The sequence below is a fragment of the Haliotis rubra genome, unplaced genomic scaffold (assembly GCF_003918875.1).
Source record: "Haliotis rubra isolate DU_JTF1 unplaced genomic scaffold, ASM391887v1 Scf1140, whole genome shotgun sequence".
In the NCBI taxonomy this organism is placed as follows: domain Eukaryota; kingdom Metazoa; phylum Mollusca; class Gastropoda; order Lepetellida; family Haliotidae; genus Haliotis; species Haliotis rubra.
Genome location: NW_025765049.1, coordinates 108,378 through 132,009, shown reverse-complemented (window position 1 = coordinate 132,009; position 23,632 = coordinate 108,378). Strand labels below are relative to the sequence as shown.

General features: G+C 39.6%; 1 protein-coding gene across 4 annotated transcripts in view; it reads left to right on the top strand.

Moving 5' to 3' along the window:
- The window catches only part of LOC124253313 (adhesion G protein-coupled receptor B1-like), a 76,983-nt gene extending 54,754 nt beyond the window's left edge, over positions 1 to 22,229 (top strand). For 3 of the 4 annotated variants that reach the window (XM_046687085.1, XM_046687064.1, XM_046687078.1), the window contains 16 exons: positions 2,252 to 2,326; positions 3,721 to 3,829; positions 4,925 to 5,032; positions 7,066 to 7,132; positions 8,036 to 8,159; positions 8,817 to 8,863; positions 10,885 to 10,996; positions 11,405 to 11,508; positions 13,398 to 13,500; positions 13,726 to 13,876; positions 15,227 to 15,296; positions 15,599 to 15,665; positions 16,327 to 16,412; positions 19,232 to 19,359; positions 20,185 to 20,226; positions 22,167 to 22,229. In XM_046687085.1, coding sequence (XP_046543041.1) covers positions 2,252 to 2,326; positions 3,721 to 3,829; positions 4,925 to 5,032; positions 7,066 to 7,132; positions 8,036 to 8,159; positions 8,817 to 8,863; positions 10,885 to 10,996; positions 11,405 to 11,508; positions 13,398 to 13,500; positions 13,726 to 13,876; positions 15,227 to 15,296; positions 15,599 to 15,665; positions 16,327 to 16,412; positions 19,232 to 19,307 — 1,299 coding nt within the window. In that variant the 3' untranslated portion in view covers positions 19,308 to 19,359; positions 20,185 to 20,226; positions 22,167 to 22,229. The remainder of the gene's footprint in view (positions 1 to 2,251; positions 2,327 to 3,720; positions 3,830 to 4,924; positions 5,033 to 7,065; positions 7,133 to 8,035; positions 8,160 to 8,816; positions 8,864 to 10,884; positions 10,997 to 11,404; positions 11,509 to 13,397; positions 13,501 to 13,725; positions 13,877 to 15,226; positions 15,297 to 15,598; positions 15,666 to 16,326; positions 16,413 to 19,231; positions 19,360 to 20,184; positions 20,227 to 22,166) is intronic. The other variant, XM_046687072.1, reaches the window with a different exon arrangement.
- The last annotated feature ends 1,403 nt before the right edge of the window (positions 22,230 to 23,632 follow it).

The window sequence follows — 23,632 nt, the reverse complement described above, 5'->3', positions numbered from 1 at the left end:
GTGTAGGGCACCTTGATAGAGAAGTGTAGGGCACCTTGATAGTAAGATGTAGAATACCTTGATAGTGATGTGTAGAGTACCCAGATAGTGAGGTGTAGGGCACCTTGATAGAGAAGTGTAGGGCACCTTGATAGTAAGATGTAGAATACATTGATAGTGATGTGTAGAGTACCCAGATAGTGAGGTGTAAGGCACCTTGATAGTGACGTGTAGAGTACCTTGATAGTTTGGTGTAGAGTACCTTGATAGTAAGGTGTAGAGTACTTTAAAATTGATAGTAAGGTGTAGATTATCTTGGTGATAAGGTGTGGAGCATCTTGATAGTGAGGTGTAGTGTACCTTGATAGTAAGGTGTAGAGTACCTTGATAGTAAGTATATGGTACCCTGGTATTAAGGTGTAGGGCACCTTGATAGAGAAGTGTAGGGCACCTTGATAGTAAGATGTAGAATACCTTGATAGTGATGTGTAGAATACCCAGATAGTGAGGTGTAGGGCACCTTGATAGAGAAGTGTAGGGCACCTTGATAGTAAGATGTAAAATACCTTGATAGTGATGTGTAGAGTACCCAGATAGTGAGGTGTAGGGCACCTTGATAGTGACGTGTAGAGTACCTTGATAATGTGGTGTAGAGTAGCTTGATAGTAAGGAGTAGAGTACGTTGATAGTAGGATGTAGAGTACCTTGGTAATAATGTGTAGGGTACCTTGATAGTGAGGTGTAGAGTACCTTAGTAATAAGGGGTAGGGCACCGTGACATTGAGGTGTAGAGTACCTTGATAGTAGGGTGTAGGGCACCGTGATAGTAAGGTGTAGGATACCTTGGTTATAAAGTTTCGGGTACTCTGATAGTAAGATGTGTGGTACCTTGGAGTAAGCTGTGGGGTACTTTGAAAGTAAGGTGTAAAGGTACATTGATAGTAAGGTGTAGGGTACACTGGTAGAAAGGTGTAGGGGACCTTGGTGGTAAGTTGTATGGTGCCTTGGTAGTAAGGTGTATGGTAACTTGATACCAAGGTGCATGGTACCTTGGTGGTAAAGTATATGGTAACTTGTCTGTCAGCTGCAGGGTACCTTGATACTAAGTATAAGGTTGTTTCTTTTATTGTTAATACCGTCATGATACTGTCTAAGGTACCTTAGTAGGCGTGAGGTGTATGCACCAGTAGAGGTGAAAGCTATATCATTCTAAGGTGTAAGAGCACCCTAGTAAATATAGGCGTAGATAATGTGAAATTCAGAAAGTCTGTTGGTGGACGTACTCTGTTGAGGATCCCGGGCTTTTGAAAGTTTCAACAGGAAGAGCGTTGATCCTATCGCAAGCCAATGTTAAACATAGCCTCGTTCTCTGTATCTACATATTGTTCTACCCATGTGCTTTCCTGTGTCAACACTTCCTCGTGTGTTTCAGCTATCTACATATTTCATCTATGCTAGCTCGCCATACATCTAGTAGAGTAGACAATGTTAAGTCTGACACACGTTGGAAGTGGGCACTGTCGTGCACAGATTGATAGAAATGATTCCATCTTGTGACAGGAATATGTTTACCCAAAGAAAGTCTCCAACGGACACACTTAGTGTCTGTGTGTTTCTGATAAACCTGAAGACACGTTGTCATGTATTTGGACATTAACAGAACATTTTCACTTGTCAATTTTGCTCATGGAATGAAACAAAGCGGATCAGAAAATTTATGCCGCCATTCCATTTGGTTTACAACTCACAAAACCTTCATAAACATTTGATAAAATGGTGAGGCTTGTTAAACGCGTTTAGTCTTCTCAGGGACATTCCAAGCTTACCGTTGGTTAAACCCACAAGCAAGGAGTTTGGTGCTGAGAAACCAAGAATAAAAACAAGGGTATAACTGGGATTCGAACTTACAGGGTATATGTTTATAGGGGAGTCGGTTATACGACACCATTGTCCAAGCTTTAAACCCAGTTAACAGCAGAATGATTTTATCGTAGTAACTGAATACAAGTAAACTTGCATAGTAGAGCCGTTTACCTAAATCTGACTACTTCAAATACTTTGAATACTCTTCTCACACATCGTTACGCTGAATGAATTCATTTCACACGTCCTGTGCTGAACAATTCCACATTAGGAGGGAAACTTGCTTAGAACATCAGTGCTTCTGGGAATTAACAGCTGACAAACTGTATTGTGCATACAGACAGAGACGTGTAAGGTCTGTTAAAGAAGCATAATGTTTCTAACTTATGTCAATGATTTCTACTTTCAGTCCTTTGTTAATGTGGTTGACAACATCCTGTCTGTTGACACCAGTAAAGAGGACTGGCAGCAAGTTCAGAAAAAAGTGAGTTTGTGATAAGTAATTATAAATATGTGATTATGAATACAAAGCCACGCGCAATCGTCAACCATAAGTAATTCTTGGGTCTAGTACTTTTCCTCTTGCGGGACCTGCTTTGTATCTTTTAACGCCCAGTCCTTAGGTTGTATAAAAGTTTATATATTAGTATCCTGTATGTTAACATCTGCTCTTTATACACTAATCATCAGAGACTGATTTTCATGACTTTGTTTATCATATATAACGTCTGTTCCTTGTATTAGTCATCACATGGTGATATTGATATACAATGTTTATTCGTAATGCAGGATATTAACCATCCCAAAACACATTCGGGTGATAACCTATTAATCATATAATGTCATTCTTACTATATAAAAATGCAATTTCGATTGCCACAAATCATAAAAACTCAACTTCGTGGAATGTGCACAGATATATATGACGTCACAAATATGTGCATAGTACACAAGCTCGGTGACACAATTTTCTACTGATCACTCAATTGAATCGATTGTGAAATTTTGCACGAATTTCGTAAAAGTCCTATAACACATTGTGTAATAATTATAACCCATTTTATTCATGTTCATTTGTGAAGTAAAACACGGTAAGCAAGTATGACGGCTCTGTTCATTGACGTCACGTTCATTTGTTTAATGACGACAAAATACAGGAACAATGGTGGCTAGGCAATCGTGATATGTGCACATGTGCACATATGATATATAAGACCAGCATATAAGAGCAGAATGCAAGGGTGCGTTGTGAAAATTATGTTTAATGCCAATGACTATAAAAGGTTAAAAGTCAACTACTTTGGGCAAACATTTGGGACTGATTGGAGCGCACCATTTGTGGACGTACGTGTCTTCGGATTGGAACGTACCTTTTGTACGTACCTATGTATTGTCTTGTAACAGGGCAATCAGTATTGTGATTATAACTACAGAACATGTGACTATCACCATGCTAGCTTTCATCCTTGTCGACCAAGTTAAACGAAATGTGCACATTTTATTGAAGACGTAGTGTAAATGCTGTACAACGTAATAGCCACGTGAACGAGTGAGACTAGTGACTGTAGGTTTCGCTATGGATCCCACCCATGCTGGCGGAGGTGACCTGTAGGAATAAAATGAGGGCTGTAGTAACATAAAGAACTTCTTGGTACACGCATGTATACTACATTAGTATGAAAGACTTTTGTCGCTGTTGCAGTTCATTAACATCAAACTTTCATTTGCCTTCAGAAGCAGACCTCCAGTTCAATATTGGTACACGCATGTGATCCACGCGTATACTTTCATTTGTTTTTAAACATATTCTCAAAATTAGAAACATATTATATATAGGCCTAATATTAATAGAGCAAACAAAATCCTCTTTTCTTGAAGAATGCAACAAAGGCGTCGTCTTTGATGAGAGCAGTGACGTCCTTTGGTTTGGCTGCTGCAGCATCACAGACGGTGAACAAACCTCTGACTATCAACAGTTCAACCATGGGTAGGAACTTCCTTGATGAATTCGATTTGCATCCATTACACGACATTGAGACCCGAAGGCTGAGAATGGCTTTAAAGACTGTATATCAATGTTATGGTTGTGTGTTTGTTGTGGGACATTGAGAATAAGTCGCCGTACACCTTTTCTCAGATGAGCATGCATATTCTATGTTTTGTATTCGAACAGTTGTCTAGCTTTCCCAGTAAGCCAGCTGAAAGATAAATAGTTCTATTTTTGAAGAGTTATGTGTTGTTCTGCTGAATGTATGTACGGAATTTCATTTGAACACAATGCCTTCCTGCTATATAAATACATTTGAACACTGCTGTGAGGTCATTCTCATATATAACCTGAATTCACGGCTTTGCCGAAATTATTTCTGTGTCCCATTGAATTGCTTGAATGTTTACCATTATATATAACCTCTGATACGTCGAATCGATTGTGTCGGAACTCTTGAATGTATGTTGTCCTAAATGCCAAATGCAAGTTCTAGTTTCCCTGATAAGTAATCACAATATCTTCACTAGTATTGAGGCACCTAGTCGCCCGCCCAGAATGTCAGCCGTACAACCCACTCAGCCACTGCAGCTTCCACATGGGTTAGACGGCTGTCTGTGTGCGCTGGCGATCAGGTGCCCGACTCTGAGGGTGTGGGTTCGAATTCCGGATGGGACTCAAGCCATCAAAAGTACTAGAATCTGTACTGTTCTGAGGAAATGTAATCTTAAATATAACATGTATTACATTTGAGTGAGTGAGTGAGTTTAGTTTTACGCTGCACTCAGCAATATTCAAGCTATATGGCGGCGGTCTGTAAATAATCGGGTCTGGACCAGAGAATCCAGTGATCAACAGCATGAGCATCGATCTCCGTAATTGGGAACCGATGATATGTGTCAACCAAGTCAGCGAGCCTGACCACCCGATCCCATCTTACGACAAGCATAATCGCTTTTTGTGGCAAGCATGGGTTGCTGAAGACCTATTCTACCCCGGATCTTCACGGGTCTGTATTACATTTGACCACTTTCTAAATTGCAATGTGTATTCTTTGTAAATGTTTTCCATTTATGTATTTTCATTTCTTTTAAGTGATAGAAGTTGCAAAGATTAAGAAACAAGACATCACATTTCCTACAGAAAACCTGGAGGGGACGAAGAATTCTTTAAGACTTTCTCAGGAAAACTATGATGCCGAAGGTAAATAAATATTTTATGAATTGACCAACGTTCGAGGACATGCTCCAGGGAAGCTTCAGAGCTTAAGTGATATAAAGAGGCTACTGAAGAGAATGTCTCTCAGATACCATTTTATCTTAGGCTGTCCGCACTTTGTCTGTGTTTTTTTCCTTCCTGAAATGTCATCCCTTCGTGAATTAATGCTCGGGGAATGTCTGCCAACAGAACAATAATAGCCTTTCCTTGTCCTCACTAAGAAGACACCAATGTTTGTTTGATCCTTCTTCATCGACATTTATCAAATAAGTTGTTTCTGAAGCAAATGTTTTGATCTACATCATACATAATTTAATGGCTACTACCAGTGATATTCAAAGACACAGATCGTGAAAACAGTTTTCTTACTTTTTCAACTGTACTTTTCCCGCTCGCCCGCGAGTTGTATGAAAACGTATCAGAGCTAAAGCAACACCAAGCCTTGAAAAGAATAACTTAACCATTATGAACTTGTACCACAGAGGTAGTACAGAGGAGAATACCATCGTTTTCATGTATTTTCCATATTGTACAATATATCCCCTATAAATCGTAAACAATCCTTCGGATGTATGAATACATTGTTTAACCTTACAAAAAACAACGTTCAAATCCAAAACTGCAAATTGTCCAATGGCGGTGTCTGATGCTACAAACTTATTGTTTACAATATTATTTCAGACAGCAGCGTTCGAGCGAGCACCATAATGAGGCTCGTGACATAGAATATATCTATTTGTACATGTTTCTAAAAATCTAAACATTTAAACGCAGAGCTAATTCTGAAGAAAGTTCGAACTTGACATTTTAAATAACCGATGCCTATTTCAGGGCACTAGATAATTACAATGTGACTTTGTGTGCATTTGGTTTCCCTGTTATATGTACAGGATTTGCTCTTATCTACAGCATGCAGACATTATGCAGGATCTTACATCTGGCCAAACGGAAACATATTTACCAGGACGAGGAATATATGCATTTGATTGATATGGCTACATGACCAAAAGTGAAACAAGTGATAAAAAACACAGATGTGTCGATGTTGATGTAATGTCGTAAATACTTCGATTAAACCACTTTTGGGCACAAGTTAATTAACTATGACTAGTTAACCATATACTTGTCGATCAAAAATCACTTCAAAATTATGTTTACAGTATATGCATGCATATTAAAACGATATAGATACAAATAAATTCATGTGACTTTTTGAAAAAAATAGTCTTTAGTCTCACAGAAATATATTTAGAAATACGGAATGCAACTCGTTCAAATGCGTACCCTTGTTCAAACGTTTCATCACATGTTTTGTATGAAATATACGTCTTACGTTACTTTATATTGGGAATTCACGCAATTCCGGCTACTGAATAATAATAATTTTATTCAGTATAAAGGGCACAGAAGCAAGTACAATATAAATGGAAGATATATACATCCAAGGTGCTTAAGTTCGCAACAGCAACATATGTATAAAATATATTCATATCAAGAAAGATTGCATAAAGATTGCATAAAGAGCTAAGATTTAGGGTTGGCATTTTAAAGAAGATTAATTAGACAATCGTTATTTACATATTCAATATCTACCATATATATTAGTCGAAGCCTATTTTATCATAAAATATAACTCATCTTCTAAGGTATTTTTACAAAATGAACAAAATCTGGATTTTCGAGTTATGCCGTTCTTTTCTACCAGCATTCTTCATGATTATTTACTTCACCTAACTTTAAAAGTGACAGATATCTTCTTCATTTCGGCCATTTCGTGCATGTGTGTGTGCTGGTTACCACCAGTGGGGCAGGATATCTCACCTTTTCTCCAAACCCTGGTAGTCATCTAGAATCGCATGCCCAGGATAAAGTCGGAATCGTCAAACTGTGCTTTTGACAAATATTTGAGTGTGGTAAACATTACGGTATTTACGTTTGTTTCAAACTTGTAAAATCTGGCTTTTGGCCTATAAATTATATCCCGTTACCTTCATATGAGCTTCTTGGTTCATTTTCAGAAAATGTCACTTACGTTGCAGTCTTTTACCAAACTATGGCCGAGTTTCTACAGAGAAGTACCACCAGGTAACTTAGATTTCATACTACATGTTGGCATGTACTCAGAAACGCTACATTCTGTTTGCATTTCATGACAGATGATAGACAAGATACAACAGTTAAGTTAGACCAGTACTTGACATAGCTAAATCTTTACATAGAAATCTACACGCAAAAGACTTAGGCTTGAAACGAAGACACAACGAAGTGTTACACAGTTTTACTATGAAAGATGAGATGATAGAGGCCTTGGCTGGATGTCCAGGGTGAAACTATGATATTCACAGACCGCTGATGTAATGTGAGATGATAGAGGCCTAGGCTGGATATCCTGGGTGAAACTATGATCTTCAAAGACAGCTGATGTAATGTGAGATGATAGAGGCATATGGCTGGATATCCCTAGGTAGAATCCAGGGTGAAACTATGATATTCACAGACATGTAATGTGAGACAGCTGATGTAATGTGAGATGATAGTGAGGCATTGGCTGGATATCCAGGGTAAAATTATGATCTTCAAAGACCGCTGATGTAATGTGAGATGATAGAGGCCAAGGCTGGATATCCAATGTGAAACTATGATCTTCACAGACGGCTGATGTAATGTGAGATGATAGAGGCCTAGGCTGGATATCCAGGGTGAAAGTGTGATCTTCACAGACGGCTGATGTAATGTGAGATGATAGAGGTATTGGCTTCCCCACTTACATAATTTAAAACCCTCCCACACTACACTGGATTCTTCAATCCTGTGTAGAAGTTTTCAGATAATACTAGACTCCAAGTCTAAATACAGTAAGTTATACACAGCTCAGATAGCAATACTTCTTGGAGTATTAATTAGTGTGAAAAACATTTACAGAATGGTGTAGCAATACATTGCACTACCATGAACAATCATCTCACAAAACATATACTTCGTTCACAGTAGAGATGACAGGTCAACACAGAAAGAAATACGATCTCAGATTCTATCACTTGCTGTCCACGCTGGCGGTAAAAGACTTGCAGAGCTAAACGTGGATGTCACGCTTAATTTCTACCATGGACAGGTGAGTGATATATTTTACATTGTGTACATGAATGGCCTGCTTCATTCTGACTAGTGTCCACTAGGCATACTATCAGTGTTCTGTGCCATACGTCTACGCCGTGACGAGCGAACTCTTAAACAACTAAACCCCATTGTGTAATATTTATTATTGAATTGATATCGGACGTGTCTTAATGATGGTTTGAGCCTTCGATCGTGACACCGACGGGTTCGATTCCAAACATTGGTACAATGTGTGAAGGCTATTTCTGGTACCCCCCGCCCTGATATTGCTGGAATATTGCTAAAACGGCGTAAAACATATCCGCTCACTCTCGTAATGGTTGAGCTAATCGTTCCTCCGGAGTTTGACTCCCAGCATGGTTAGACTGGATGAAGATCATTTCGGCGGTGCCTCGCCATCATATTATTTGATATTGGTAAACTCGTCATGGACCCCGTCTTCAAGGGTTTTTATTCCAAGGACAAATATAACGTTTACTCATAACGTCAAAATCGATGTTCCGTTACGGTACAAGGCAGTTCCGTACGTTGTCTAATATAGACACACCTCTTAACAACGGGTTTTGTTGCCAAGGTTGATTATAAATCAGTGCATTTGTGTTTGTTTGACCTATGTATTGCGTGTGTTTTTCTTCTTTAATTCTATTTTCAGGTCGACGATGCAGAACTAGAATGCGGATATTGGAACTTTAATAAAGGGTACAAGTTTCATTTGTTCTTTAAAAGTCGCCAGTCTCCCCTCTCAATATTTTAAAATACACTGAAGGTCAAATGAAACAGTACTGTTCCCTCACCTTTCAGTTCGTATAGAGGGGCGGTGGGGTAGCCTAGTGGTTAAAGCGTTGGCTCGTCACGCTGAAAACCCGGGTTCGATTTCCCACATGGGCACAATGTGCTAAGCCCATTTCTGGTGTCCCCTGCCGTGATATTGCTGGAATATTGCTAAAAGCGGCGTAAAACTAAACTCAGGCAGTCAGTTCGTATAGTCAAACGTTGGATTTACAGTGCCAGATATTAAGTTAAAGATGTTATATCCAAATAGCCTAGTCACCCCTCAAAAACTAAGGTAACAGATATAATTCCAAAATCATAATTTGACATAATTGTTAAAAATATATATAAAAAGAATGGTATAATACACAAGTGCTGTTGAGTATTTTAAACATTTTAAACATTTTCACGAGGGACGAATGACATTCTGTGTACATGTGACCGTTTTTAAAGAAGGTACAAAAAATGAAACCCCTCCTGTCAAAATAATGATGTTTAAAAGATTTTATAACGGAAAAGAAATGTTTACCATCGTAAAATAATACTTGTATCCAAATTTAGGTTTCTCCTGTCTGTGACATGTTCAGATTATGGTGTAACATGACTATACATACAAAATATAGTACACATTGAAATGTGTATAGGCAACGATTTTTGCGATGTTGTACTTCTGACTCACAAACATGTTTGTGACTAAGGCAGATTTCACTAAATGCCAACACCATACGCCATGGTGTGTCTACACATGATCTCCGATTCTCAGATAAAGTCTTGAAGTCAACATATTGCGAGAGTGCATCGTCAGACTGTAGCCATTTAGAGCGGAAGTTAACAGGGCGTTGGTTTGATAGTAGGACGGTGGTGTTTACGAATGATAAGTTTATCATCCAGTCTATCAGCATGCATGTGTTAGGAATAACAGTGGAATCAACAGCCTTCAACAACAGAATTGTTACATGAAAAACACACCAGCTTGCTATTGACAGTTAACCAGATTTGATAGTACGTGTTTTCAAACGAGCATTTTAGTTTTCTTAACATTTCACAGACTATAATATGTATTTTATGTTATATAATGACTTTAGATTTACGAATCATTTTCAAAACCTTTGGCTCGTAGTTGGAAAAAGATAAGTTCGGTTGTTTTTTACTTTTAACATATATGTGAAGTGTAAAATGAACAAGACGTAGTGTAGTTTACATGCTGTTAGGGAAACGACAAGCTCTGAGCTTTGAGCAAACATTAACGTGTAATTGAGGCTATATCGCGTATAAGGTCCAAACCAGAAAAATCTGTGTTCGTTTCGTTATCTTTTGCGCTATATGATGGTGGTTTGTACAAAATCGAGATTGGATCAGCCAAGCCAGTGATTGATATCATGAGCATCGATCTGCACAATTGGGATACAATGACATGTGACAACCTGACCACCCAATTCCTCTTACGACATGCATGGGTTGCCGAAGACCAATTCTAAGTTGGATCTTCACGGATGTAATTTAAAATCAACTGTAATGGGGAACCGTCTGCCCGGAGAGCGGAATGCGAGTGTTTCAATCCATTTCTGGCTGGTACTTGTTATTACCGAGCCATACACTCTGCATTACTGGGATAGAACGATGGTCTGGTCTACTCGGACTTTACTGTGTTTGAGTTAGGTATTCATGTTTAACTGCCAAATGGTATGTGAATGGGCTAACATTAAGGAACCGGGGAAAGTTCTGAATAGGACACAAACACACACACACGACTATGGCAAGCTGTTTCCGAAATTGTTTTAAAGATACCTCGAATTATATTGAAGCTATTTTTAACTGAATTAAAGATATTGTCAACAAAATTGTAATGCGTTTGTGGATATGTATAAACATGCGTTTGTGCCATGAACCAAGTAAACAAATTGATCCCCCTATGTCCACATATGATTGGAGTGACTTTTGTGTTTCAGTTCCTGGAGGACGGATGGGTGCAAGAGAAGTCAAATAAACAGTTCCTTCTCAAGATGTGATTGTGACCACTTGACCAACTTCGGTATTCTGATGAGTCCAACACGAGTCGTGGTAAAACGATCACTCTAACTTATAACTCACTGGTGTTAATTATCAGAATAATAATATATGACGCCCGAAATCATGACTTCAAAACATTCCCCATAGTTCACATTGCCACAGTGGCTTAAGTGGCACTTTCGAATCAATGGCGAAATGCCGTTCGATTCCCAGCAATGGGAATTCTCTTAAGAACAGATATGACAAAAGCCATGTGATATTCACTATCATGTGACTTGTCCTCACTCTGAAAACATTGTGTAACGTCACGGTAGTCTTATAAAACTCATAATAGAACGAAGGTGACTTCGATTCTCAAAGAGTTGAACAAAGTACAGCTAGAAACATCAACCAGGGGTCTAACACTGCCAGACGACCAACCGTAAAGGCTTTATTGATATGATTATTTGACTTTTCCAGTCTGAAGAAAACCTGCGACTCCTGAAGATCATCTCCATAGCGGGCTGTTCCTTGTCTATCCTGGGCTGCTTGGTGACAGTACTGACACACGTGTGCTTGTGGAGGTAGGGGGCGCTGTGTTCCAGTAAATACTAGGGAGCAAAAGAAAGTATATGAAGTAACTGAAAATTCAGAAACTGTTGTTAGGTATGATTATGTGTAATCAACCATCACATGTAACAGATTGAAAAAAGTAATCGCCGTTGGGGTTATTTTTAAGTAAAAAATATACTGGTTCAGTGTAACCCGAAATGCATTTTGTCCTGAAATTCGCAATGTTATTGATTTTCAAGCATCAATTATGTTAAAAAAATAGAACCATGCAGAAGTGTTCATTGCGAAAGTACAGTTATTTCTTTTGACATAACACGCTAACATGATCACTGACAGAGATGAGAGCTATTTCTTTAACACGACCCTACGTCAACATAGCGTTATTACAAGGCACCACGTTCTGGCAGACCTTGATCTACCACTGACAGATATGGTAGCTACTTCCTTAAAACGACATTACGACAACATACTGTTACTACAAGACACAGCGTTCTGGCAGACCTTGATCTACCACTGACAGAGATAACAGCTACTTCCTTAACACGACCATTCATCAACATACTGTTACTACAAGACACAGCGTTCTGGCAGACCTTGATCTACCACTGACAGAGATGACAGCTACTTCCTTAACACGACCCTACGTCAACATACTGTTACTACAAGACACAACGTTCTGGCAGACCTTGATCTACCACTGACAGAGATGACAGCTACTTCCTTAACACGACCATTCATCAACATACTGTTACTACAAGACACAGCGTTCTGGCAGACCTTGATCTACCACTGACAGAGATGACAGCTACTTCCTTAACACGGCCCTGCATCAACATACTGTTACTACAAGACACAACGTTCTGGCAGACCTTGATCTACCACTGACAGAGATGACAGCTACTTCAACATACTGTTAACACGTTCTGGCAGACCATACCACTGACAGAGATGAAGCATACACGACCATTCATCAACATACTGTTACTACAAGACACAACGTTCTGGCAGACCTTGATCTACCACTGACAGAGATGACAGCTACTTCCTTAACACGGCCCTGCATCAACATACTGTTACTACAAGACACAACGTTCTGGCAGACCTTGATCTACCACTGACAGAGATGACAGCTACTTCCTTAACACGACCATTCATCAACATACTGTTACTACAAGACACAACGTTCTGGCAGACCTTGATCTACCACTGACAGAGATGACAGCTACTTCCTTAACACGACCATTCATCAACATGCTGTTACTACAAGACACAACGTTCTGGCAGACCTTGATCTACCACTGACAGAGATGACAGCTACTTTACACGACCTTAACACGACCATTCATCAACATACTGTTACTACAAGACACAACGTTCTGGCAGACCTTGATCTACCACTGACAGAGATGACAGCTACTTCCTTAACACGACCATTCATCAACGTGCTGTTACTACAAGACACGACGTTCTGTCAGACGTTGGTCTACCACTGACAGAGATGACAGCTACTTCCTTTACACGACCATTCATCAACATACTGTTACTACAAGACACAACTTTCTGACAGACAATGATCTACCACTGACAGAGATGACAGCTACTGACAGACTTCACAACGTCCTTACTACACACAACGGCAGACGTTGGTCACCACTCAAGAGATGACCTACTGTTACTACTGTTACTACAAGACACCACGTTCTGGCGGACCATGATCCGTCAGTGATGAAGACTACAGTTCTTATGTTTCTAGTATACCTTGAAGTGCCAAATAAATTCAAATATGTTACCATTAGAGTAAGTAAGTCTTATGCACGTATGTCTCATCGCGAAGATAAATACCGGCATGTAGAGGTACATAAGGTCATTACCACATCCTCTCAATCACTTCATTATACAGGAGTGTTCGCTCTGCTAAGTCCGTTATCCTGGTGAACCTTTGTATGGCGTTGACCTTGGCCTACAGCGTCTTCCTGGCTGGCGTGGAGAGAACAGAAAACAAGGTAACGTTGTAACACAAATAGCGGTCATACCGGTATTGATGTTATGTAGTCTTTGTCATGGAAAGAGACACAGGTTATATTGGCACTCACGTGTACCTGACTAAACCCGAACTAAAATATATTATCCTTATTATAATCATTATTTTAAATTTGTGAAATTTTCAGTAGGTTTTCACAAGTGTTATCATTAAATATTGTCTTGTCTTTCTTCCCCTCTGCTTCTAGGCCGCGTGTACTGCAGTGGCGGCCATTTTGCACTACTTGTTCTTGGCCATCTTCTGTCTGATGTTTGCCCAGGGGATCGAAATGGCCAGACAGATAGTAACTGTGTCTAGGAAGATTTCAAGACTGGAGGTTGTCCTCGCTCTATCCTGGGGTAATAAAACCTTGCTTACCGTGTGTATTATTACATCTTTGTTGTATCATGATAAAACACGCGAGCCCACTCGCTACAAAGGATACATTTAATATGGGAGTGACGTCATGAGTTGAATCCGATTTGAGTTACCTCTCCAAGGACAACCTTCCAATCAACTTACTCTCATGTGCAGAGATTTTGTATGGGAAGGAATTCCACAGTTTGGTGGGTGTACGTCAGGTTTTTATTAGGATTTTGTAATGAGTGTCTTTCGCGTTTAATTAAGTGGACTTATAAAACAAAGTATAGTCACCTGGTTCTTTCACAAAAACATGAATCACAAAAACTGTGAAAAACAACAACAGTGTTTGACATTTCTGAATGTTCTTTTCTTTATTAATAAAACTTATTTCAGTGTTTCGTGTTAATATTTCTTTCGCTGCCATTGTTTGTATTATCGAAACATTATTTTCCGTTCAAAAAACTATACTTATGCATTACCGTAAAGGTCTTCAAACAGACTGAGAGTGCCATGATAGAACATTGGTGGATCTGGGGTAGTTGTCCTGATGGCTTGGAGACGACATTTGCTGTTTAACAGAAAATGTTTGTAACCGTGTCTTCAAAGCAGACAACATCACTGAAAAACGAATCTCGAGCAGTTCATCCGTAATAGCTTTGAGGAATAAAACCCCTATTTAGACATTGTGACAATAGTTTCTTTGAGTGATAGACTCAACTTCACGGCACACAAATAGAAATATGTGACTTTACTAGATGGTTCATCAGCCCCGGCGTAAAGTCAATCCGGATTATTGACAGCCACCACCATGTAGCTGGATTATTGCGGTGTTAAATAACAAACAAACAACAACCCGATGGTAATCAATGGATTGTTTGTTGTTCAAAGCCACACTCAATAATATCACAGTTGTATGTCGGCAGTCTGTAAATAATCGAATCTGGGTCAGACAATCCACAAATTTACAACATGAACATCGTTCTACGCAATTAGGATACGATGACATGTGTCAACCACGTCTGCAAGCCTGACCACCCGATCCCGGCAGTCGACTCTTACAAGCATGGTTTGCTCAAGACCATTCCTAATCCGAATCTTCACTGGTACCGTCCGGTTTGACTTTACTCTGGGGCCGATGAACCATCCAGTTAAGTGACCTTGAAAGTGTTCTCTTTATGAGAAGCATGGGTTGCTGAAGACCATTTCTAACCCGGATATTCACGGGTCAAGACAGGTCAGCATCATCTCAGCCTTTCCATCCACGTAGTACTGACTTCCCCGACATGGCTTAAACGCGCTTCAATCAGTGTACAAAACACTAATTGTTTTGTCTGTCGTCCCAACAGGTGTGCCGGCAGTTATAGTCGGTATTACCCTGGGGGTCACCAAGCTGGAGGGATACGGAAATGACCAGTTGTAAGTAGGACTAGTTCACATCAATATATTTCACTCTTTTAAACGTACGTCTGAACTGATACATGGCACTGTGAAATGAGTGAAACGTCATGTTGTTAGTAAGAATACTTCAAGAATATATTTTCTTTAAAACTGTGTGACAGAAGAAATTGATTTGTATGTAATTTTATTGCACTCTCAGTGCAAATGTAAAGCATTCTTTCAATGTTATTTACATCTACAATTTAATTTGAAAATGATTATGGTATAAAGTTGTTGTGACACACGTTGTAAGTGTTAAATATGTTGTTGTGTTGTTTCAGCTGCTGGTTGACTGTGAAGGATGGGGTTCTGTACGCCCTTGTTGGACCAGCCCTCTTCGTCATACTTGTAATGTCATCAAAATGCGAAATATATCAAACACAAATGAAACTGTGCAAATGTTGTTCCTTGTCATGATGTTTTTGACAAACAGAATAACTCGCATTACTGAATTACTTAAACCCGATATTGTTCTAGAATTCAAATCTGATTTTCAACATGGCCTTTACAGTAGCTATATGGAATTCATGCACACACACACATATTTTTTAAAAAAGAAAGGAATATTGAACTTGTGTGGTTAATAGTGAGTTCAACATATTTGTTCAGGGATTTTTCCGTTTAATTTTCCAATATTTTTTATTTTGACCTGTGTAAAAGAATTGTCGCGATAATTGGTACATGACGTGTATTTGATCTTTACGACCTGACAATGCTCCAAAATTATCTCAATTATCTATTTTGTTCTGAGATTGAATACTTATGTTTCTTTTTTGAATGTGAAATGTACACATGTGAATATGAAACCTAATATGGTTGTACTAGAATATTAGTTACAGTTTTCCAGAAGTAATAGTAAATGGTAAATGTAGTCTCCAGAGGTGGAGAGGCTGTCTTGGTAACTGTAGTAGTTCACAGTGCTGGTGGTAGGTAATATGTCGTGGAGATGAGGCTATTTCGACCACTAATTCCTGTCCACTAACTGTCCGAACATTGTCCCTTCACACAGGCTAACACCGTGATCATCGTCGTCATCATGCGGGTGCTGTTTTCCACCAAAATGATGATCAGAAAAGGAAATAGAGAGAAGTTCATGTAAGTGTATTTGCTGCATGATGTCACCAATACAGCCATTCTAATGTCTTTTACCATCAAAGGCATGTCCCGATGTTATCAATGTAAGGTACACTCCGGCGAGTTACCAAATCCCCCTCCGGATTGTATGGATGGGTATTACATGGCGTCATATGGCGCACATTCATGTCACAGCAAGTTGAGACGATTATATATAGAAGCACAGTAAACTAGTTACAACGAACTCAAAGGGACCACAAAGTATATTTCGTGTTATGCTTTTCGATTGCAATATACAGGATGTGGTCAGTTATATCCGTCAGTTCGTTACAAACATGTTCGCTATAAAGGCAGAATTTGTAAACATTCATTTTATAAGAAAAAACAACTTTTATATTTTTCAATTTCTCGTCACAGTTCCCATACTATCTTAGCGCGAAACCCTACGCCTTATTTACGGGTGTGACGTACATTGTGACGTCATATGCACACGTCATCTTTGCCTTTTCGTAGTACTGCTTAGTTCACTTCAGGACGGCTTCGACGCTGTACAACCAGAATTTTTTGAGAATTTAAAGATTCTAAAAACAATTTCACTAATTACTCACGTAAATGTGAATATTAGCAGAACATAACTCCAGATTCAAAGACAGGTGAACAGTTAGTATTTTGTCAAGTCACCATGGGCAGCAATGCAGGCTTCAATGCGGCGGGGCATAATACCGATCAAAGAAGTTAGAAAGTCGTGGTCCATGCTGTCCCAATATCGGACCACCTCTTTTTTCATTTCAGCAATATTTGTCAGATATTTCTTATTGACACTTTCCTTCATAAGTCCCCTAACATTTTCTATTTTATTTAGGTCAGGGCTATAGCTCAGCCGATCTAATAATGTCATATTTTGGGTCCGAAACCAGGCCTGTGAATGCTTTGAACGATGTTTTGGGTCGTTGTCCTGCTCGAAAATCCAAACATTTCCATAGAACACGTGAGCAGATGGAAGTAAATGTCCCTCGAGAATATCTGTGTACCGCTCACTGTTCATATTCCCTTCAAAAACACAGAGTGACGTTGCCCCTAACACAAATATGCCACCCCACACGGACTGTACTTTGGGCGCTGATACAAAGGTTTTCCAGTTATGAAACCTGAACAAAAAGAGCGAAAGTTGAACTGGTGCTTACAGCATAGAAATTTTAACTGGGACAACGTGATTGTCTCAGATGAAAGTTCTGTGTGGCTGTTTCCTAATACACTGAAATTCTTGATCAAACAAACTGAAAAAACTTTGTATCAGCGCCCAAAGTACAATCCGAAATTTAACGCGTGGGGTGGCATATCTGTGTTAGGGGCAACGCCCCTCTGTGTATTTGAAGGGAATATGAACAGTGAGCGGTACACAGATACTCTCGAGGGACATTAACTTCCATCTGCTCACGTGTTCTATGGAAATAGTAGTATGCCCCGCCGCATTGAAGCCTGCATTGCTGCCCATGGTGACTTGACAAAATACTAACTTTTCACCTGTCTTTGAATCTGGAGTTATGTTCTGCTAATATTCACATTTAATACGTGAGTAATGAGTGAAATTTGTTTAAAAAATTACAATCTTTAAATTCTCAATAATTTCTGGTTGTACTGTAATTGGCCCTCAAGATATAGTACCCTTCAAATAATTTGGCTGTAGTTTATTTTCCCAAAGTAAGGACAGTGCTTTTAATCTTACCTTAGACATAAATGTCGTTTTCTGATTGGCTGCTCGCCCTTCTATTATTTTCGATGAACCACGCTTACAAGCGAATGACTTTTTCTATATGATACCCGCTCTGAATGCCGAGCCGTGGTACCTCGTGTAAGTAATTCATAACTCAAATAATTGAGTCACGTATTATGTACGGAAATCATCGATGCTTTGCGAGTGCCAATGGGTGGAAGGGAGATAACTCTAAAATTGATTTTCTTGTCTGCTTGATTCCATGCCATCTTAAGATCTAGTATTGGCTAATTGCCTAACTATTATGATCCGATACCCGTGTTTCAAACAGTTCAAAAGCAACATTGAGGTGTTCGGTAAGATAAATACGTTATTACGTTGGGTACGTTGTACCCATGGGTACCCTCTATGTTTGTTTATGTTTGAAGCGGTAGAGGGTACATCGGGCTCAGGGAACATAAACAAACATTGGGGATACATCAATCCATGTCCCCCTCGTGACCAGTGAACAACTTATAATGTACAAGGGTTAACCAGTATAGAATCGAGAAAAGAGTAAAAATAATTGAGGAACCAAACAAGTACTTTTAAACTAACGACGCATCAATTTTCGGATCATTCAACACGCCCAGTGATATAGTTCACTTTGACATCATTGTACAAATTATGTTTTAATGGGAACAGATTATTAAGGTTAGTAAGAACATCTTAAACATCTTTGCTTCAACAATGTGCTATTGCTGCTTCCCAAGGAGAGGATTATGACGACGTTGTTTTTGTAAGTTAATTTCTTTTGCTTTTAGCAAACAACAGTACTGATAAAGATTTGTCTTTCAGGAACATTGTCTACTAGTACAACAGTACTCCCGTGGATGATTGGAAACATTGCTCACTGTCACGTACACATGGACAAATCTCGTGAAGTCTCGTTCTTTGTTTTTCAGGAACATTGACCATTAGTACAACAGTACAGCAGTGGCTGATGGGAAACATACCATTGCTTTATGTCACATACCGTACACATGGACAAATCTCGTGAAGTCTCGTTCTTTGTTTTCAGAAGTCTCAGCAGCGGCTCTGCTTTATGTCACATACCGTCAGGATAAGCCTCGTTCTTTCTTTTCAGGATAAGTTTTCGGAGCCTTTGTGTTCTGATGCCTGGTTCTCGGAGTCACGTGGGTGTTTGGTATTCTGGCATTTAACGAAGACACAGTCGTCTTTCAATACCTCTTTGCCATCTTCAATTCGTTGCAGGTAACGACTTTTAAGTCAATAGGTATGAAAATGGAAACATGCGAAAAAGATCATTCATTCCTGGCATGCATATTCAGAAAAGAAACTCCTGTTGAAATATGAATTTGACCACTGCTTGGTAAACTACAGACCTCGGAGTTTGAAATATAAATGTATCATATTAGAAGTCAAGTTAATTGATGACATAATACGTGAAACATGTGAGTGTCAATGTTACTGGTTGCTATGCAAGCTCTAAACTTTGGCCAGGATCACAAGTATTCGAGAATATTCGTTTCAGTTTACAAGAAAGAGCAAAACAGGTTCAATCGTAAATCATAAACTACGAACACCAGGTTCTGCGGCATGTACTACTACCACGGGTTGAGTTTGGGAAACCGGAAACGGTTATTACAACACCGGAAGTACATGAAATATGAATCAACTTGATCGAAATATACTCTCTTTCCAAGGTGAAGGTTATACAAACTTTGTGTTTGATCCGTTGCATTGCTTTGCTTCTTTGTGTTAAGCAATACACTGACTAGTTTCCAACTATATGACGTCAGTTACCACACAGTCCAGTGACTGGTATCATGAACATCGATCTACGTAATTGGGATACGTGCATTGATCAACCAAGTTAGGGAGTCTGACCATGGGATGCTGGAGACCAGTTCAAACCCGGATCTTCACGACTGTGTGTGAATGGATCACCTTTGAATATGTTAAATTGACAATGCTCTATTTATCAAGCAACATTATTTTGTTTTCTTTTTGACAGTGCGTAATCTGAAACAATGTAAAATATGTCTACACAATTAAATCAAACTTCTTGTGTTCCAGGGTTTCCTGATTTTCGTGATGCACTGCATTTTTAACACTAAGGTGGGTCACTTCACGTGTAGTTTAGTGGTTAAAGCGTTTACTCGTCATGCTGAAGATTCCCCTCACTTATACAATCTGTGAGGCTCATTTATGGTGTCTTCCTCAGGGAATGTGCTGGAATTTTGCTAAAAGCGATGGAAACCTTTCTCAAGAGTGGCCCTGGTAGCACATGACACTGTGATGAGTGACCTCCCTTACTTCCAGTATTGAAAAGTTACATGTTTGAATCAAAGGTTGGCCTCGATAGTAACTATCAGTTGTATCACAGTGTGGGAAATAGTTTCCAAATTTTGGCAGATATAATGCCTTAAAGTTAATAGCCCACAAAATAATTCACTAGCCCGAAATTTGAATGTAGAAACTAAGCAAAAGATTGGGCTTGTTGACAGTACTGACACACGTGTGCTTGTGGAGGTAGGGGGCGCTGTGTTCCAGTAAATACTAGGGAGCAAAAGAAAGTATATAAAGTAATTGAAAATTCAGAAACTGTTGTTAGGTATGATTATGTGTAATCAACCATCACATGTAACAGATTGAAAAAAGTAATCGCCGGTGGGGTTATTTTTAAGTAAAAAATATACTGGTTCAGTGTAGACTGTAGCTCGAAATGCATTTTGTCCTGAAATTCGCAATGTTATTGATTTTCAAGCATCAATTATGTTAAAAAAATAGAACCATGCAGAAGTGTTCATTGCGAAAGTACAGTTATTTCTTTTGACATAACACGCTAACATGACCACTGACAGAGATGAGAGCTATTTCTTTAACACGACCCTACGTCAACATAGCGTTATTACAAGGCAACACGTTCTGGCAGACCTTGATCTACCACTGACAGATATGGTAGCTACCTCCTTAACACGACATTACGAAAACATCCTGTAACTACAAGACACAACTTCCTGACAGACAATGATCTACCACTGACAGAGATGACAGCTACTTCCTTAACACGGCCCTTCATCAACGTTCTGTTACAAAAATAGATGAGCGTAAGACATCGTCAGCATGACACGGGTTTCATCATTAAGCTGCTAATATGATGAACATTTTATCAGGGGCCATAATCTAGCATGATTTAAAAGTGTATTAATTAACTTAACAAGTCGGAGAGATTGATGTATTTACAAAATGACCCAATGAAAATGCACTAGCCAGTCGGGCCAGTGACTGTGGAGATTTACTCGCCCGACTGGATTTTTACTGGCGATGGGCAAGCGGACCTATTTTGCAAGTTGTATCGTATCTAGGAGTACACTTGGCAGTAGCAGTGTACCTCCTTACCCAGGCATCCTTTTCCAAGATGGCAACTCTTCCGGTTTGGGGAAGGACGTGACAGGATGCGTATCCATCTTGGAAAAAGTCGCTAGGGTTAAAGGTACACCTCCAGCAGTGTTCAGCAGTCTCTAGGACCTGCATCACCTAGGGTTTCCTCCTTACGTACCCTGATGTAACGAAAACACTTTTTAAAGCGACCTTTAACCCTACTCACGTACCCAAAACATGCTAAAAGCATAATGATGGTCAATCGCACGCTCTCCCACCATTACAGCTCCAGTGGTGATCGGGTGGTGATATGTTTCACTTGTGTATTGGATGGTGCAGATGGCTGCAAGTCGTCGTGAACATAGTTTACATTATATGTTATTGTTCACAATGACAGCAGCAACCAACATCCACTCAACCATGTGCAGCGTTGAGCCAAAGACCACCCAAAATCTACTTGCATAGGTGTGGCCCTTAGGTTACAGGGATCGAATCCTGAATTCATCCAAATCGTATTCCTAATATTATTTATAGCAACAGATCTGTTTTGAAGACTCTACCTTAATCTTCAATCACTCTCACTAATTCTTGGCAAATTTTCTTTTTTCCTGATATAATAATATTATGAATTTTAATGAATGTCCACATATGAAATTGTAAGTTTTATGTTTCAGATTCGTGATGGATTGAGAACGGTAATGCAGCGCTACTTATCCCAGATATATGAGTCCTTTGAGGTAGGCAGAATGGTTTGACAATACTCTCAGTAATGTGTAGTACAGTATTTTAATGGTAAAGGTTTAAACTCGTTTATTCGCATTATGACACAGTAAGTCGCTTTTCACTGCTGCATATCAATTTCAGGCCTAGTTGAAATTTCAAGCGCTCGCTTGTCAATCCGAAGACCCGGGTTAGATTCCTCTTGGGTACAGTGTTTACAATTGCTGGAATATTGCTAAAAGCAGCGTAAAAAGGCTCACTCCAAAGCCATGCCAGAGATATCTCTGATTATTAATCTTTCTTCGTCAGTGAACAATATTTCTTCGCGAGAATGATCATGTGTGTGACCTAGAGGATAGACTATCTACCTCTAGTGGAGTGGAGTGGAGTAGAGTGGAGTGGAGCGGAGAGCTTGATGTCCATACCAAAAGGCCGTTTTAACGCAATATTCCAGTAATATCAGTGCTGGGACACCTGAATTGGCTTCACACATTGCACCCATGTGGGTAATCGAACCTTGGTCTTCGGCGTGACGAGCGAACGCTTTAACCACTGGGCTACCCCACCGCTCCGTTATGGTACTTGCTGTAATACCTGTCGCTCGGTATTAAGGTGTAAAATAAGCACCGGTGGACTCTAATCCGGCTTTATGTGTATTATGATAGTCATGGTGAGCCGCTGCATGCTCAGTTGGATAGCATAAAGAAACGGGAATCAGTCACGACAAGGCATGGCAAAAGCAGCAACACTCGCGCAAAACATCCCGAAGTATTAAACCCCTTTCACCTTACCTTTCAGAGCAACGACAGGAGTAAACAAACAAGGTCCGATAAAACGTCAGGTGAGATTGTATATAAGGTATATGTTGAAGTGACGCATGCATGCATGCACGCACGCACGTACCCACGCACGCATTCACGCACACACACACGCACACACACCACACCTCACATGGCAGCTATAAGCTAATGACAAACCCCAGCACAAAGTCATGGCGAATATAGGATTTAAACCTTTGATCAAAGCATCTTGATCAAAGCATCTATCATGCCAACGGGAGGCCATTCAGATAATAATGCGGTGCCGACATGTTGATAACGCACACACCAATAGGTCGGTTTCAAGGATCATGCATGTCCATCAATATTGTCAATTCTGTTGCAGACTTTACGAGCAGCCGTGGAAACCTCACTGAAGGCACATCAACGATGGGTGTGGAACTGACATCACAGAGTAGTACTACCAGTCCGGCCAGACCCGGAATCCAGATGAGTGGCCCCAGTCAGGTACTAACTGATATGTTGACAGATAGCCTTGATTATCACCTGTAGGGTCAAGTGTTCCGCATCTCTGTCATTATTCAAAGAATTAATATACATGAGCTACAGTTGTCACAAACGAGACCTCTTTACTCTGAAGA